The 16,212-nt window shown below is 39.8% G+C and overlaps 1 protein-coding gene across 1 annotated transcript in view; it reads left to right on the top strand.

Moving 5' to 3' along the window:
- MAMLD1 (mastermind like domain containing 1) overlaps positions 1–16,212 on the top strand; it is a 186,266-nt gene that overhangs the window by 48,016 nt on the left and 122,038 nt on the right. The window contains exon 3 of the mRNA XM_088062463.1: positions 8,985–9,102. Coding sequence (XP_087918589.1) covers positions 8,985–9,102 — 118 coding nt within the window. The remainder of the gene's footprint in view (positions 1–8,984; positions 9,103–16,212) is intronic.

The following is a 16,212-nucleotide window of genomic DNA, read 5'->3' as shown; positions in this document are numbered from 1 at the left end:
CAAAGGGACAATTTATTGCAAAAGTACTTAAGTGTTTCCATGATTAGCATTCCAGATACATCATGGTACCAAACGTGAACCACAGGTCTACCTCTCCTTTGACATTTTAGTCCTAAATTGAGATGGTTACTCAAATTTTATATTCTCTGTATTGTGCATTTAGCAGCACTGAAACTCAAATAGCCTGGCTTTAGCAGCTTAGAAGAATCCATTACTCTCAAATTCAAATACCATCATAAAAGCTGCTGTAACACCAGAGGTCTTTAAAAGGTATTTTCCCAATTCACCTAACATTATCAAAGTGCTTGTAACTGGACATTTATGTTACATTCCTTATTTTAGTCTGTTTTTAAAGTAACTAGCATTGAGAAAAGATGGTGAATTTCTCAAGGTCTTAAAAGAACCTAATATATCTTTTCTATTGGGTCTTCTATTCTTTACACTCATCCCTTGTTCCTGACAGCTAGAGTCAAGTTCTGATGCTAGTAGTTACTGGTTTTACAGGTGTCAGTATTAGCTGTTCTGAAGCCTCTAAAATGGCTAAAGAAATTACTGAAGTCATTATCATTTCTATGGCAAAGCAAATCAAGTTGTCAGACTCGTACTTTTCAAACCAACTAAATCATACCTTCCTGCCCTGACATCACTGGAACTACCCATCTGTTTCCTGTATTTTAGTGCCTTGTTGATTTAAGAAGTGCCTCACTCATGTTTCTAACTAAAAGTGATGTGCTGAAGGACATCTGCAGGCATTGAAGCAAGCTTGCAGTACCTATTCAGTGAATGGATTGAGGGACTTTTGCCTCTAAATCTATTAATCTTGTACCATCCAAGAGGAGAAATCAATAATATTTTGGAAAGTCAAATTTTCATAACAAAACTGTGGGTGGTGTCAGTGCAGAAAAGCTCATGGTTACTGGAAAATACAGAGGAATATATGTATTTATTTGATATTGGGTGGTGTGTATCAGAAACATAGCAAATGCATCTAGCAAGAAACAACCAAGGAAATTTTTGTAAAAGCCTTGTTGGCCAAAGAAAGGGGGAAACAGAACTAAAACCAGAAGAAGCAGGGCTGTAAGAAGTAATAATCAAATGCACATAATTAAACACGTAACTAGAGCTGGACTACAGTGCATAACCTTTTCCTTCAAATGTGGATTGGAATCTTTCCAAATATCAATTAATCCCTAATCTACCATGCATTTCCTAGTTGTTTCTTGTGCATTATTAATGGACTGGTCACCCTGAGATAAAGGTAGGAAGTAAAAGCAATTAAATTCCTCTCCCACCCCTGCAGATACAATTGACCTAGAGGATTCAGCTACAAGTAAAAATTAAAAATCTCTAAAGAAGAATAAGCATGGTCTTCTTGCCTGAGCCAGACTGTGTAGTCTAAAAAGCTGCATGCAAGAGCAACAGAAAGCTCCCTTTTATATAAAATATCAAATTCTATGATTCAGGGCTGTTCAAGGAAAAAAAGCAGGTGCCCAGTCTCTGCTTTTGCTGGTGTTGTCCTGTAGCTGAATGAAAACTTTAAACCAGAGCTCCAGACACTGGTTCTTTTCTCAGTATAGAAAAGCCCATCTGTCTCCTGGGAAGTATTGGTTCCATTTGAATTCAGAGAAACAATTTTAACTTCATGCTTTTGTGGAGGATGATGGTCACAGAGTTCAGGAAGGCTTCTGACTGTGTAATACAGTTAACTCTGGCCTGAGAGGGATACAGTCATCCCAGCCTGCAATTCCCAAACAGAGCAGTCAGCAGTGATAACAAGGAAAGCTCTGTGGCTGCTGTTTGCACTCTAACGTTAAAGGTTTGTTTGCTTCCACAATGTTGAAATGCTGAGGTGAAAGTCTATCCTTTTTGCTCTGTTCTGCATCACTGGAGATAACATACTAGGCTAAAAGCTGTATTTCCAAATCACCCCAATTATCCTTCTGTTTAGAAAAAAGTCTCCTAGCTCAACCAAAATTATGCTACTCATACTGCATGAATAGCTGCCTGGTAAGGGAAGAAGGAGGAAAACACTGACAGTACCTACATGGGGAATGGTGAATGGGTGTCATGTAGTTGTATTAATGCAGAGATCCACTCTGAATGTCTGTGAGTGAGGTTCTTGGCTGTCACTACAAGTATTTCTCACTGTTTGTTCACTCTCAGCCAGTAGATGCTGCCATTAAGATATACAGTGAGTGAACCAAATCTGGCCCTCCTTGCCATGCAATCCTGATGCAGACAGAAGCGTGCAGCAACAGAAACCAGGGTGGACTTGTGCTAAAAGGGTGACTTGGGCTGGCAGTGGAGCCCAGCTGAGGATGACTGCAATGGGAAACAGAAGGTTTTAATTTTGCACTGTAATGAAGAACAGCTTTGGAAAAAGCGGGTGCAGAAAGGTGGGCTATTGGCTGATAAAACAACAGGCAGGATGCAAATTGGTATTGTCATAAAATACTTAAACAAAATTATATCAAATATAAAAAAAACTCTGCTTACATGCCAGCAAAATCTGAGTAAAGCCATGTAACACAAACTTGATTCTATGCCTTTTAAGGAGACCATTGTACCCATTCTTCATAACAACGTAAATTAAGGAGAGACCATCCACTTTGATTTTGAATTTCCATGTTTGTCAAGCTGAGTTTCTAAAGTGGTTTATTTGCTATTTTTCTTTTGAAAAGACAAAAAATATAGAGTTCATGTTATTTTCTAATCTTTTGTCCAAATTCCTTTTTTAAAATCAAAGCTGTTCAAGAATCCTTCTTATGTGTATAAATTACTGTGTTTTACTCTTCTATGATTTAAAACTGATTTTATTAATATTAGCAAAAATGCTGTCACAGACAGACGGATGCCTTGTGCCTTAACTCAAATCCCAGCTAATTATGGCTCAGCTGTGAAGTTACAAACACTTGAAAAACAAGATTTATAAGAGAAGTATTGATACAGTCTTAACTGTAGCCATGTGAATGAAGCCACTGTAATATTGTTTGGAAATAGTTCTAAAAGGGAATCTTTTATGAAAAGAGATGCCAGCTGTTAACTTTGGAAACATTTATTTCATTGGCTCGTGATAAAATTGGCTGTGAAAGATATTATTCTGAAACACAGCAACTTCTTAATTTTGTTATGACCTGAAGTCACTGAGAAAGACATGATGTCTAAGAGCAGTGAAAAAGGATTGCCACTGTTGGTTTTTTTGCTTATATTGCTTTTCAACAAATATACACATTTTCTTAGAATAATTAATGGTGGACAGGCCCTCAGAAGGTCATCAAATAACTCCTGCTCAGAGCAGAAGAAAATAACAATATATTATTTCTATCTCAGTTTTGCAAGAAATATTTTCTTTTTATGAAAAAAAAATAATGTTTTGCTTTGAGGGAGCAGAAGTCTACGAGCATGTCTAGAACCTTCTGCCAACCCCATCCATGATCCACAGCCCAGGATTGCATAGGAATAGATGGATAGGTGGCTGTAACCACAAGAACCCCAAGCCCAAAGTAAGTAAAAAAATTTAAAGTAAGAAAAAAAATAATTAAAGGAACAGAGAATATGTCCTGTTGACTGGCTGATGATCTGCTGTGTGGATTGCAAGTCAAAAAGGTTGCTGGGTCTGGGAGTGAGATCCAGCATCTGAGAGTTGGCAGGGGAGATGACACAGCTGACAATGCTGCTCCACTGATATCTTTCTGCATATGACCTAACAGGAAATAGCTGTCTACCTTCAATAATAAGATTTGGCATGAGTGTCCTGTACATCATGTGGAGCTTGTTCATCTCACAGGGAAGTATGGAATGGTGTATCTCTGTATGTGCCCAGGTGCATCTGGCTATGAAGTCCTGAAACTATATCCTACAATCCTGCATTATGTTATATATATATCTTATAGTCTAGCATGTTTTAATGGTAAAAAACTCTTGGAAATGCAGAGGAGGAAAAACTTCTGTTTCCTTGAGTTATTTTTTTCTAACGTCCATGCAGTGCTAAGACTGTGCATGTTTATTCCTTATTGCTACATCCCTTTGTCCTTGAATAGTGCTGATGAACTTCTTGTACTGGCCAGTGTCTGCTGCTATTATTGACTGCAGTCTCCATCCTCTGCCATGTCATTGAACTTCCATCACCACTGGCTTCATTAGCAATTATTGTTTTGGTGAAAAAATCCTATACCACATATTATGGGGTGACCTGAGGCCATTATGGAACTGAATGTTCCCATAAGGACAATCTAGCTAAAATATATCAAAGTGCTGAGGAAATATCCTTTGTCTCAGGTCATGTAACCAATGTGTCATTTAAATGTTTTAAAAGCAGTTATATAACTGGCATTTAAAATGTTTTATTGAAAACCCTTAATGCTACTGTAACTAAAATGACCTTTAGTGGAGTAACACACATCACATCTTAAAATGGGATTTGATTAAAAATATCAAATATTATAATGTGCTTATGGCTCCACATGCACCATCCTGTCATACCAACCACAGAGGCAGATGCTTTGGTTCTTCAATATTATTTTCAGCTTAAATTTATAACCTAGTTACTTTACAAGGAATGTTTATTATAAGCTTTTAAACATTCCTTGCAATATTTGACATATGAGCACTTTATTAGTAATATTTTTTTACAAACAGGTAGTATCTTTTAAGGCAGATGTTTCCAAACAGAGAGCATTTGTTCTAGGGAGAGTGGGCTTATCAGAGGCTTCTCACTGGCTTCTCTTTCCACACTATGATTAGATCTTTCTGAGAAACAAAAAATGTATCCATTAATCTGTACTGTCATAGAAGAAACCACAAAATTGCAAAAAAGTAGAAAGGTGATTTTACATGGTAATGTAAAGCAAAACAGCCATGATTTTTTTTTTCTCTCAAGATATTGCCCTTACTAAAAACAATTTCAAAAGCCCTGTAGAGAAACATACACTTGAAAAAATATTAAATGTTGTGTTACAAGTCATATACTGCTGATGTCTGGAATTTTGAACACAAAACCATTAGAATAGTAAGAGTGGAAGAGTTTTTGAACTCAAGATAACAAAGCTAGAACAGATACACAAGTGAGGGAAAAAAAAAAAACCAAAAAAACAGATTCCCTGAATGACAATTGAAATGAGAGACACTTTTTTTAAATGGAGAAATACTCTCACTGAGACTATTTAGCCCACTGAGAAACACAATTCTTTTTTTCACTTTCAAGTACTCTGAAGGTGGGAAAAAAAACACTCCAACAGATGAGAGCAAAATACCTTTTTATCTTTCTATTTACTTTCATGTCTAGTAGCTTTTTCCCTACAACCTCATAAGCACTGGTCATTCCAGACAGAGTATCCCCACTATTTTTACAGGTAAGAAGTTGAGTCATAAAGGAGTAAAGCAGCATCCAAGATCACCAAGAAGGCCTGTGAGAGGTAGAAATCAAGAGCTGAACAGAATCTGTAACATGTGCTTTCATCACATAAATATTCTTCCCACCCTGAATTTCACTCCCAGTGCCTTATGTAAATATCTTACTCATGTTAAACTGATACATGCAGAATGGGCAAGACTTTTGTTGAATATGGGATTGGCTGGAGCAGGATTCAGGAACACAGAGGATGAATTTGTTACCAAGGTGTTCATAAGTGAACTGAACAAGTATGTGACCAAAACAGACATACAAAAAACACATACAAAAATATGGGGGGAAAGTTTATCAGAAGTGTTAAGGAAATAAAAGACAGCAATGAAATTTAAATAAATTAAGATTAATCAATAAAGCAGACTTAGTAACTTCCCCCTATCTGTTCACACTTTCAGAAGGTCACCTCTACCCCCATGAATTTAAAAAGTACAGCCACAAGCTTTTAAATATCTCGGTGCAATTCTAACTGATTAGCTAAAGCAGTAAGTTGGCAACAGCTGTAGCAAATAAGGGAATGTCCTCGAGGGAGACAGCTTTTGAGGCTTCCTGGGTACTGCTTCGAAAGATGCTGTAGGCCTGCAATGCTGAGAGGACAGGCTGAATAAGAGGGAGCACTGGAGGGCTGGAAGCAATCAATGAGAGATGGGAAACCCCAGATAAACAAGTTTTGCACTGACAAAGCTTGAGAAATTATATTTCAGGTATGAAATTTGTTTCTTTGTGGTTGTTATTTCTGACTGTGAAAATTGTAGAGGTTGGCTGGGTGAGACAGAGTTGGTGCTGCTGTTTTTGTCAGAGATGCTGTACATAGAATGGGGTTGACTTCTGGAGCCACGGGAGGTGCCTTAGGAGAATATTTTTGAGTTGAAGAAAGCCAAGAATCCTGTTAAATGTGTTTAAACAAAAGCATAGAGAAGGCTCTAATGTTATTAGCAATTGCACAAAACCCCTGAAAATTGAAACCAGCCAAGTTCTGGAAAGAGGGAAGTTTGAGGGGGTTGAAAATAACTCCAGTTGTGAGGTTAATACTGAATAGTCAGATCAGCGTTTGTACTCAGTCAGCTCAAGACTTGTCTGCCAGAGAGTTTGATTTTTGTGAAGGGAGAACGATGGAATTGCACACACAAAAAATGATACTTTGTGGATGGGAATGTTTCTTGAAAAAAGAAAAAGGAAAAAGGAAACCAGAAGGGAAAAGGGAGCACAGGTTAAACTGATGTTTAAAATTTAAAAATGTGAGCAAGAAAAAATAGGAAGAAATAGAGAAATAGAACAAGCATAAACAACAATAAATAACTCCAAAGGCACTGGATAAAGTAGGCATAATGGTGGTGGCAGCTCCGTGTGCTATGGGCCAGGGTGGAGATATCAGTGAGCTTGTGGTGAGCTACTTATTTTGGTACTTGTGCAATAATAAATGAATAGAAACAGCAAAAATGTTCTAAGAGATGTCAGTATGGAGCTGGGAAATCAGTAGGTTTCTCATGGAATTTCTTTCAAAAGGGAAACATGAAATAACCCGGAGAACAGTAAATCCTAGTAAATGTTTATACGCTTAACTTCACGCTGATGAGCAGCTCAGTCCCCCTCTGCTACAGGGCCCTGGAGTAGAGCTGGCAATTGATCTCCAATTGCTTGGGTGGGAGCAGTTCACAGCTCAAGGGGCTCTGTGGATTATAAATCTGGCAAGCAAAATGGGAACTCGGAGAACAGGTAATGAGGCAAGTGCCAATAGTTAAAGCTATAATCACCAGAATTGCAGGCCAGATAATAGACACCTATATGGCAATTTTCAATTCAATAACTAAAGCTAATCGAGTTGCCTAACAACACCACTGAGCTGCGATTACAACTGGCAGCATTATGTAATTGTGACAACCAGACAAAGTGAAAAGAAAAAAAAAGAGAGAAATGCATATATATTTCCAGTCCTAGTTACTGAAGGAGTTTGGGGGATAGAGCCCCCTATTTGAAAGCTGCAGAGAGAACATACTACAACCCATTTTGGATACTCATCAACACCCCGGGGATCTACAGACACACACAAAGAAAAGGCACCATTTTTTTATCCTTACCATGAAAGTGGCACCGAACCATATTTTTTCCACTGATTCAATGATGCAATCCAAGTATTCTTAAAAAACCTAGAGGCATGGCTAGCCTCATCTCTAGCCACCAGTATGGGATTTTGTACTGCAATATTCTCATGTTCAAATTTACCATAGCAACCTCCACATCACATTTAATACACAGAAACATCCCTCCTCTTTCCTGTTTAAAGAGACCTTGTTAAGTGGTTTTGCTGTATTTTAGATGCCAAGATGTCGGTAAGATTGATGGAAGGGTAAACAATCAAACTTGCAAGGAGAGCCTAGCATCTAGCTCATTATGTAAGAGAATTAGCAAGGCAGTTCTTTTGACATGACAGTCCATTATGGCAGCTGTCAATCATACCTTAACATAAGCTTTTTTGGTCCCCTTTGATGATATTTCTTTTAAAAAAGTTGTTCCCTTCCTGTTCCTCAATAAGGCAGTGTGTAGATGCTTTGTGTATGTGCACGGTAGCTGTTGTAGGTCTAGATGGACAGTGCTTTCTCCACATAATTGCTGGGTAACATATAATTATGCACACATGTGTAATCATGACTCATATGGCTCTTTGTCCCAATTTTATGTGCACAGAAGCTTCAATCTGCTATGGCTTCTCATCCACCTCATAGCTTTGGCCCTCTCATATAAGATAGTGATTCTTAGGTATTTTGGTGCAGATAGTCTAGGTTTGCTTCCTGAGTGAAATGCACTTAGAAGGGCAGTTATATTTACTCATTCCCCATTCAGAAGAGGGGGGAAAATCTTGCACTAAGGCTTGTATTAAAATGGTATCAGACATTGATGCCATAATAATATGTATCACTTTTCATAAAAGGACTTCCATATAATGAACAGAGTAATTAATTTAACCTGGAAGATGATTCAGTGTTACAGTAGTTGGCAAGTGAAGAAAAAGATGCATGGAGAATCTCAAGTTTGACTCCAGTTCAGTACCCTTCCTGAAGTCTTCTACAACTGAGCCACTGTATAGTAGAAAAGAACAGGGATGGAAAGGAAGCAACTGCTTAGAAAGGCTCTTTACTCCTCTGAAAGAACATCTAAGAGGGGGAGGGGGCACCAGAAGGACAGATTGCCTCTGAAAAATAAAGAAGTTCATCTGTACAATCTCAACTGGTGTGTTCATTTGAGAGGGATGGTCACTGGCAGCAATGCATGCTAGGAACCCTGGGAAGTTAACACATATCAATAGTGCATTTGCAAACATAGAATATGTATTACAATAGAATCATTTTTTCATTATATTTTTAAGAAAAAATCCTATATGTTAGAAGGCAGCTCTTGTAAATTATAGTTTCACCTGCTTTAATTCACACGTTTGTCAAGCAGTAGTTGAGACTAGGAGAATGCTTTACTGGTTTTGGTTCACTCACAGGAGGGAACAGAGATAAGTTGGAAAAAGAAGCTTCATTACTGCATATTCATCTTTCTGCCACTTGTTCTTTATGAATGTCTCTCTCTTTTCTAGTGCCTGTAAAGTCCATGTTCTTGTCTTCTGGGACAACACAAAGGTAACTAACACAAAGCTGCACCAATGGAAGAGAGGTAACCCATCTGTCCTAGCAAAGATGAACTTCCAAAAGAAGGTTAGTTCCCTGGGAAAAACAAGGAAAAATGCTTTATCTTGGTTACAGCTTTCATTGGTGTGAGTAGGAAAGTGGGACTGCACTTTAAAAGCCTAGTGGGAATACAAGGGTTTGGGAAGGTTTCTTCTTTAAGCAAATGTTTTTAGAAAAGTCCTTTAAAATATTCTCTAGTTTCCCTTCTCTTAGTTTTTTCTGGAAAAAGTGTGTGCTTTATTTTATGCTGTAACCTACAAACCTAGGTAGGACAGAGGCATCCATATAAATGTAGATAAATTACCCACTCTGCCCTGAGGATCACACAGATTAAGGCTTGTTTCCTGGAAATTGCTGACTTAGGCAAATACTCTTGCTTGCATACATTGGCAATGATTTCAAGGGGATCCTCCAGAGCCAGGGTTCAAGAGACCTCTCAGCAGGACAGGTCTTGGACAATTGGTATTGTAAGCATTGGCCTTACTCTTTCTGCACAAATGGATCAAGCATCATTGACTTCATTGGTACTGCTCAGATGTGCAGTGGTGTACAGATTTTTGCTTCTGACCTTTTAACATTCTTTTCCATTAAAAATCAATAAATGATGTCCTGAAATATGATCAAGATGCACATCATTCCAGCTGATTACAGCTTAGGTGTTTTTTCTTTCTGTGGTATCATTTCATAGTCCTTAAAAATTGTTCTTTTTTTTCCTTGAGGGAAAGAATATATATATATATTCAGAAGCTGTTCTTCAACTTCAAGGATGTTTCATTCTACTATTTCAACCATTAGGTGACTCTTCCCCTGGTCTGATCTGCAATGAAATCAATGGAAAGTGTTCTATTAAATTCATTTGGCTTCAGATCAGATGCTGCCACTGAAAACTCTAATACAGGCAGCCTGGTCTTTGTGATATCTACCATAATGGCTCAGTGTGGTCCCAATCCTGCAGTCTGACTCTGGGAAAATCCCTATTGACTTCAATGAGAGCTCTTCTAAACTAAAGATTTCACAATCGGGTAATGAGAATCAATGAGCATACGCTGCCCTCCCTATTAGATCCTGTAGTCAGACTACTTCTGCTGGGCTTCTATAAAGTGATTTTCTCTGGCAATCTGTGCTTGCAGCAACACCTGCTCTGTTAGTCTCTCAATTCTTCTCTTAACAAAACAGCTTGACTCCACAGGTGAAAGATTCTGAAATGTTTTAATTAACTAGCTTGAGCACCATTTGATTTCTATCTCCCTAGATGTTTCAGAAATTGCAAACTGCTTGGTTTTGTGACTGCCATCAAACAAGATTTGAACGTATGAAACAGGCTACTATAAAAGGAAAAGGTGTTGAGTTTATAATGTAAAGTTTATATCAGGCCACTGTAAACAGTGTGTGTACACAGCTTGTTATCACTGGGAGATTTGACTAGCAATGTTTCTGAGGCTGCAGGAGTAGTTCTAGAAACCATGGGCCAAATCTTATATCTCTAATTTAGTCAAAACTCCTATATATCTCAGATATTTTGAGTTGAGGCTTATCTTGAGTTTTAGAGAATTAAAGATCAATGGGAAGAGAGAAAAAAAAACACCTAGAAGTTTTTAACCTATTAATTTCTAAGGTTACATAGGAATATGCATTTTGGTAGGCTGGCATTGTACAAAAGCAATTGGAGCTCTTGGTCATACAGTTTAATAATTACTGCAGTGTTCTGGCCATATTAGCACAGCTCAGTTCTGTGGGTCAAAGCTGTGCTCCTACTGCCTCTCAGAGAGGGATGAAAAGAAGGCAATGAAACATGGTGCCGGGAATCCTTCCGAGACATCCCACAGCTCAGGCTCCCAGACCCTGCCCCAGCTGCTCACAGCATGGAGCAGCTGGAGATAAAGAGCTTGGTGTCTGCCTGCAGTGAAATAGATTCTTCCTAAAGTCCTCAGAATGGACCTGTATTTAGCAGTCGCACAATCAAGCAGGAGTAGCTATTACAGTTTATTTGCATGTATCAGCCCGAGTTACTTGCTTACAGGATTTGATATCAGGCTTCTAAAAAAAAAGGGAAAAGTAGGTGTGTGAAAGGAGGGAAAGCCATGTCTGTTGTGGCCAGTGGGACCTTTTTTAGTCTTGCCAAAATGATGAAAATATACCTTTAGTAAAAAGATAAAAGCTAAAATTCTCCTGTTGCAACTTGCCTTCATGATCTGGGATATCACAAGGTTTATAAAGGGATGAAAGCTGAACAGTTTTACTTAGTACTGCAGTAAAGCACAGTGTACATCTGTGGAATCCAGGATTTGAACATAATTTAGTCTATATGGAATGAGTTTAAAATGTTCTACACACAGTAAGAAACCACTTACCAACAAGTGTTTAATAATCCGTGAAGTGCTGCAGAGGAATTTTTTAATTTTTATTTTTAGTCTGAGATTGTAACACAGATATCTTTGCAGAATTGTGGGTATGGAGGAGCCCACCGAGCCCGAGATCCTGGCTCTCCCCTGGAGAGGAGATACTTCTCTGTAAGAGAGACACAATGTGTCGCTCCCAGGGGTCTTTGAGTTAGATATGTTAAACTGTTGTGTTTCATTGGTGTTCCCCCCTGCTGTCCCACCCTGATACAGGTATCTCGGGCTTCCCCCCGCCCCTCTCCTTCCCCATAAATATCCCGGGTTTTCCCGTTTGGCAGATTCGCTGTTGCCGGCACCCTTCGCCGAAGCTCTGCCGAAATAAAGTTTTGTGCTTGGTGGAACGCTGGACCAGCTTTCTCGTCCCTGCTTTTGTGTTGCCTGCCCGCCGCCACCGCTGGGCCGAGCCGAGCTGAGCTGAAATCACTATACTATTACTGAGCTGAGCTGGAATCACTCGACTGCTCGAAGCTGCTCACACGCGCTTCGGCCCAGCCTTTCTCAAGGCTGCCTCTGGAGAAGTCGCGGTGCTCCGGGCTTTCCGTCGCCGCGGCACAGAATTACATATATTACTGTTCTGAAGTCAGAAACTTTAATCTTTAGGGTTTTTTCCTCCTCACATTAAAGCCAGTAAGCTAAATGAAGTGTTCTGTGCTGCATTGTGTCTTTCCATAGTTCCTGGAAAGAAGCCAGTTTAAATAGTTAAAATCCATTTATGGGTAATGTTCCACACAAACACTGCACCACTGAGACTATTTGTCTTTCTGAACTTGTGCTAGTGCTCACTGCATTAGCAGTTTAATCAGATTTGTTAATGAATAATGTTTTGCCTGCAAAGTATATCTTACATGCATTAAGCTCTTAATTGTAGAGTTGCCACAAGCTCTGGATAAAAGGCAGCGTGCATTGAATCAGTCAGGAAATCCAGATCCCAGCTGGGTTCCTGCTCCCACTCACTCCTCCATGGAATTCCCACTAGGTAGGTAACAGACACTGGTGAGCACCATCTGGTTTAGCTGAGTTCTCTGAGTCCTCTGAGCACTGTCCTGCTTCCCTTGAGACCTTGGTGGGACTCAGGTAGCAAGGACAAAAAAGATGATTTTTTCTGATGTAAGGGTTTTTTTGGTTGTTTACAGTTTCTTTTTTGGTAACTTGAAACAGAGGAGTGTATGGGATATTGATTCCTGAAAATACTATTTAATCCCCATAGAATAGTTTCTATATTGTTGATTACTGATGTGGTTTTCCCTACTTGATGCCTTTGCTCTAGCCTTGGAGTTGTACTTTCATCTTTGGCTTAGCATTTTAAGAAATTAACCAAAATCTGGAAGTTTGATGTAAGTCTTGGGCTATTTTAACCTGCTATTTCTTAATGCCTGGTCCTTACTTTCATAAGTTTCATTCATGTCTTTTTCTTGAGTGTTGCTTGGAGTCGTCATTTGGAGACAGGAATAACAAGAACTCTGAGATCCATACCACGACAGCAATGGTTTATTATGGAAGCCTGCTTATATAGGGAGTTTAAAACTCCCAGGCTCAGACAACTGATTGGTCTGGGTCTTAACACCGCCCCAGCTCCTTGACCAGTGATATGTCTACTTTCTGCATTGAACATGACTGGCTGAGTTCCCTGCTTGGATCTGAATCCAACTCATCCTTGCCCCATCCGGGGACTTGTTTTACTTCTAGGCTGGTTGAGTTTGGGGGTCCAATATAGCCAAATTTATTTGGCAGCTACAGGCTAGCTGCAACTGTGACACTTAAGTGGATGTAATTTATTAGTAAAATATATTCACAGTTGGGCATCACAAAATTCCACAGGCTGGACAGTCTTTATTAAAGTAGAAGCTAGCTTCTACGTTCTGACTAGTGATAAATCACAGCACTGTGTATGAAACTTCTCATTAGTTGCAACATAGAACAGTGGGGCAGAAGTAGGAAGTGAGGTTTTATTTCTCTTTGAAGTTAAACATTCCACTTCTCATTTTCTTATGAAGTTTTCAGTTTCATATGTCTTTGAAATACAGCAATTATATTTAACACTGCTTTCAACAATGACATAGAAAACTGTGTGCCAAATTTTTTTAAGGCCTGGAAGTACATATAAACATAAGTTGTTTCACTTAATGTTTTATTTTGTGGAGTTTTTTGGAATGCAAACTAGAATACTGAATCAGCATTAGACACTTATTTAAAACATAATGAAATCTAGAAATTGTCAAATAGGAAATTATGTCCTGTGTCCAGGTATTAGTGATCAATTCCTTCCTCAAATTGGGTGGCAAAACACTTTTACAATGTTTTAAATATGTTCATTTTCCTCCATAGAGATTTCTTTTTTTTTTTTCCCCCCCCAGGAAAAGCTAGTATGGTCTCAGGGTGGATTATCTAAAATCGCTTTCTTTAAAGTATCTTTTTCAATACTGTGAATTGTAACTTTTATTGAGTCATTCTAAAATCTGTCCAGCTTCAAAGAAATGAGACCATGCCTCAGCAAGGTGGTTTTGTAGCTGTCTGCTCTGTGCCTTCACTGCTGGGCTCCGCCCCAGCAATGTGAAGAACCTCTGGCTGTGCCCATAAAGGGCACAGTTGGTCCCTTGAGCTATCAAGAGCACCTGTGGCCAGTAAGCTGAGCTCGGTGTTCGCTGTCCCTTTCCTCAGGTGACATCTTAGGTGGCTCAGAGGTGAGGCAGTGTGCATGAAAGCCACTGCAGATCCCTGTTACCAGCACCTTTCCCCCTTAGCCCATTCTTTGTTGCCACCCGGCCACTGAGCACTTCGTGGGAGGTAGCAGCTCGCGGTCCTCGGCTCCCTGAATGTCATCAGAAACTGCCTACACACATTCTCCTCCAGCTGGCTCGGGAGGAGGCAGGCTCCTGACGGCTGGGGCTCCTGGCAGTAGCACATGGTTCATTATTTATATAGGTTCTGTATTAAATGTTCCCTTATGCCTGCTTCGCTCACTTGTTCCTACCCTTTCCCAGCTGATCCTGGGAATTGCTCTGCTCCAGAGGACCTTATTGAGGAGCATGGTGTTTGTGCAGCCGCGCTGGGGCCAGCCGGGGCTGATGTGCCAACAACGCGCGGGGAGCCAGCCCCGAGCGGGGCCAAACACCGCGGACGTCACTGCTACCCATGGCTTCCCCGCCAGCCTCCAGTTCCTTCCTGGCTTTATTTATTGCTTGTGGTCAGCACCAGCTGAATGTGCCGTTTTATCCGCAGTAGGGCAGGGCACACCCAGTGAGGAGAAGCAGAAAGTTCATCGCGGTTCCAGCCAAGCTAGGAGTCTCTGCGGGTCAACACAAGTGAGTGGAGCGCGTTTGGCCCGGGAAATATGACGGGTAAAACTTAAGGAAGGAGGCAAAGCCAAACGTGTCAGCTCTATACGAAGCAGAGCTAGACAAACCTGCTGTCTATTAGGTTGCACCAGCTGCTGTGACCCCTGTTTCCTAGAGTAAAGGCACAAAGAAACCAGATTGTGACTTTAAACCTCATATGTTTGCCACACTGGCACTGTATTTTGGTAGTAGTCAGGAAAGTGTCAGGAAAATTAATCCACAAACGCTGGAGGTTTATGTCCAAAAAGGAGACGGAGGAGTCCTTCTTCTTTATTCGAATAAAGGGAGAGGCCATGGGGCATTCCCCTGGGGTCTCTCAAATTTTTGGAGGGCACAGCCTCCTTTTTATCCTAATTCTCAGCTGCTTGTCCCTTCTCTCTTTCCCCATAGGCTGAGGTACTTGAGAGGTACAGGCTTCCCGGAGCACCTGATACCTGGGATACCTTCCCCCCCCACAATGCATAATCCCTTCTTAATTCTTAACTCTTGTGGAATTCATGGTGCTCTTTCATCTTTCAGTGGAATCTAGCCCATTGTTTCTGTTGTCTCTCACTGATAGCTGCATGTTACCAGCAGACCCACAGCTTGTTTGTAAAGACAAACCTGTCATTCCTCTCAGAAGGATTGAAATTTTTGAAATTAATGTGTGATTGCTTTCTTTGTATGTACTTCTGTGATGCTTATGTATGGATAGCACACACCAGCATATTCCATGATTCTGAAGCTGATCCTTCTGCTTTGGGACTTCAATGCAAGTTTATCTGACTGATCTTCCCAATCACTGTAAGATTTTTATTTAGCACCTAACACTCTGTTAAATTCGTTTTCTCCCTTCCCAATATACTGTGTACCTGGGGGGTTGCTGAGAACCCATTGCCCCAAGCAGTGTCACCGCTTGTCCTTCAGCTGATTCCCTGGAAGCACCCATGGCAGAGAAGAATATTTTATTATAATAATAATTTATTATTATAAACTATATACTTATAAATATATATTATTATAATAGTTTATTAGAAGAATATATATTATTATAAAATGTTGCTATGCTCACATCATTTTTCTGCATGCTTTCCTCGTAAAGCCAGCAGACTTGAGGGAAGTAATTGTTCCATCTTTGGTTTAAGACAACTTCTGACACCATGTAATGCTTTTATAAATACTTGAGAGGCAGGTTTTTCAGGAGAGAAGGCACACTACCTGTTAAATGCATGAGTAGTCAGCTGTGGTTGCTTTTACTCTGACTATTGTAAACTGATGTTTTACTTCAATAGAACCAGGATTTCACCTTTTTGGTAGACACAGGATACTCTAAGCAGTTCTGTTCTGTGTGATTATCAGCACAGTCACATATACACCAAAATTATTACTTTATTTCTTAGTCACATTCCTGCTTGCAACCAGAT

This window comes from Pseudopodoces humilis, chromosome 15 (genome assembly GCF_049639895.1).
Source record: "Pseudopodoces humilis isolate 2021_Gansu_Grassland_sample_001 chromosome 15, ASM4963989v1, whole genome shotgun sequence".
NCBI classification, from domain to species: Eukaryota; Metazoa; Chordata; class Aves; order Passeriformes; family Paridae; genus Pseudopodoces; species Pseudopodoces humilis.
The sequence above is the reverse complement of the archived record's forward strand: the minus strand, read 5'-3'. Positions and strand labels throughout refer to the sequence as shown.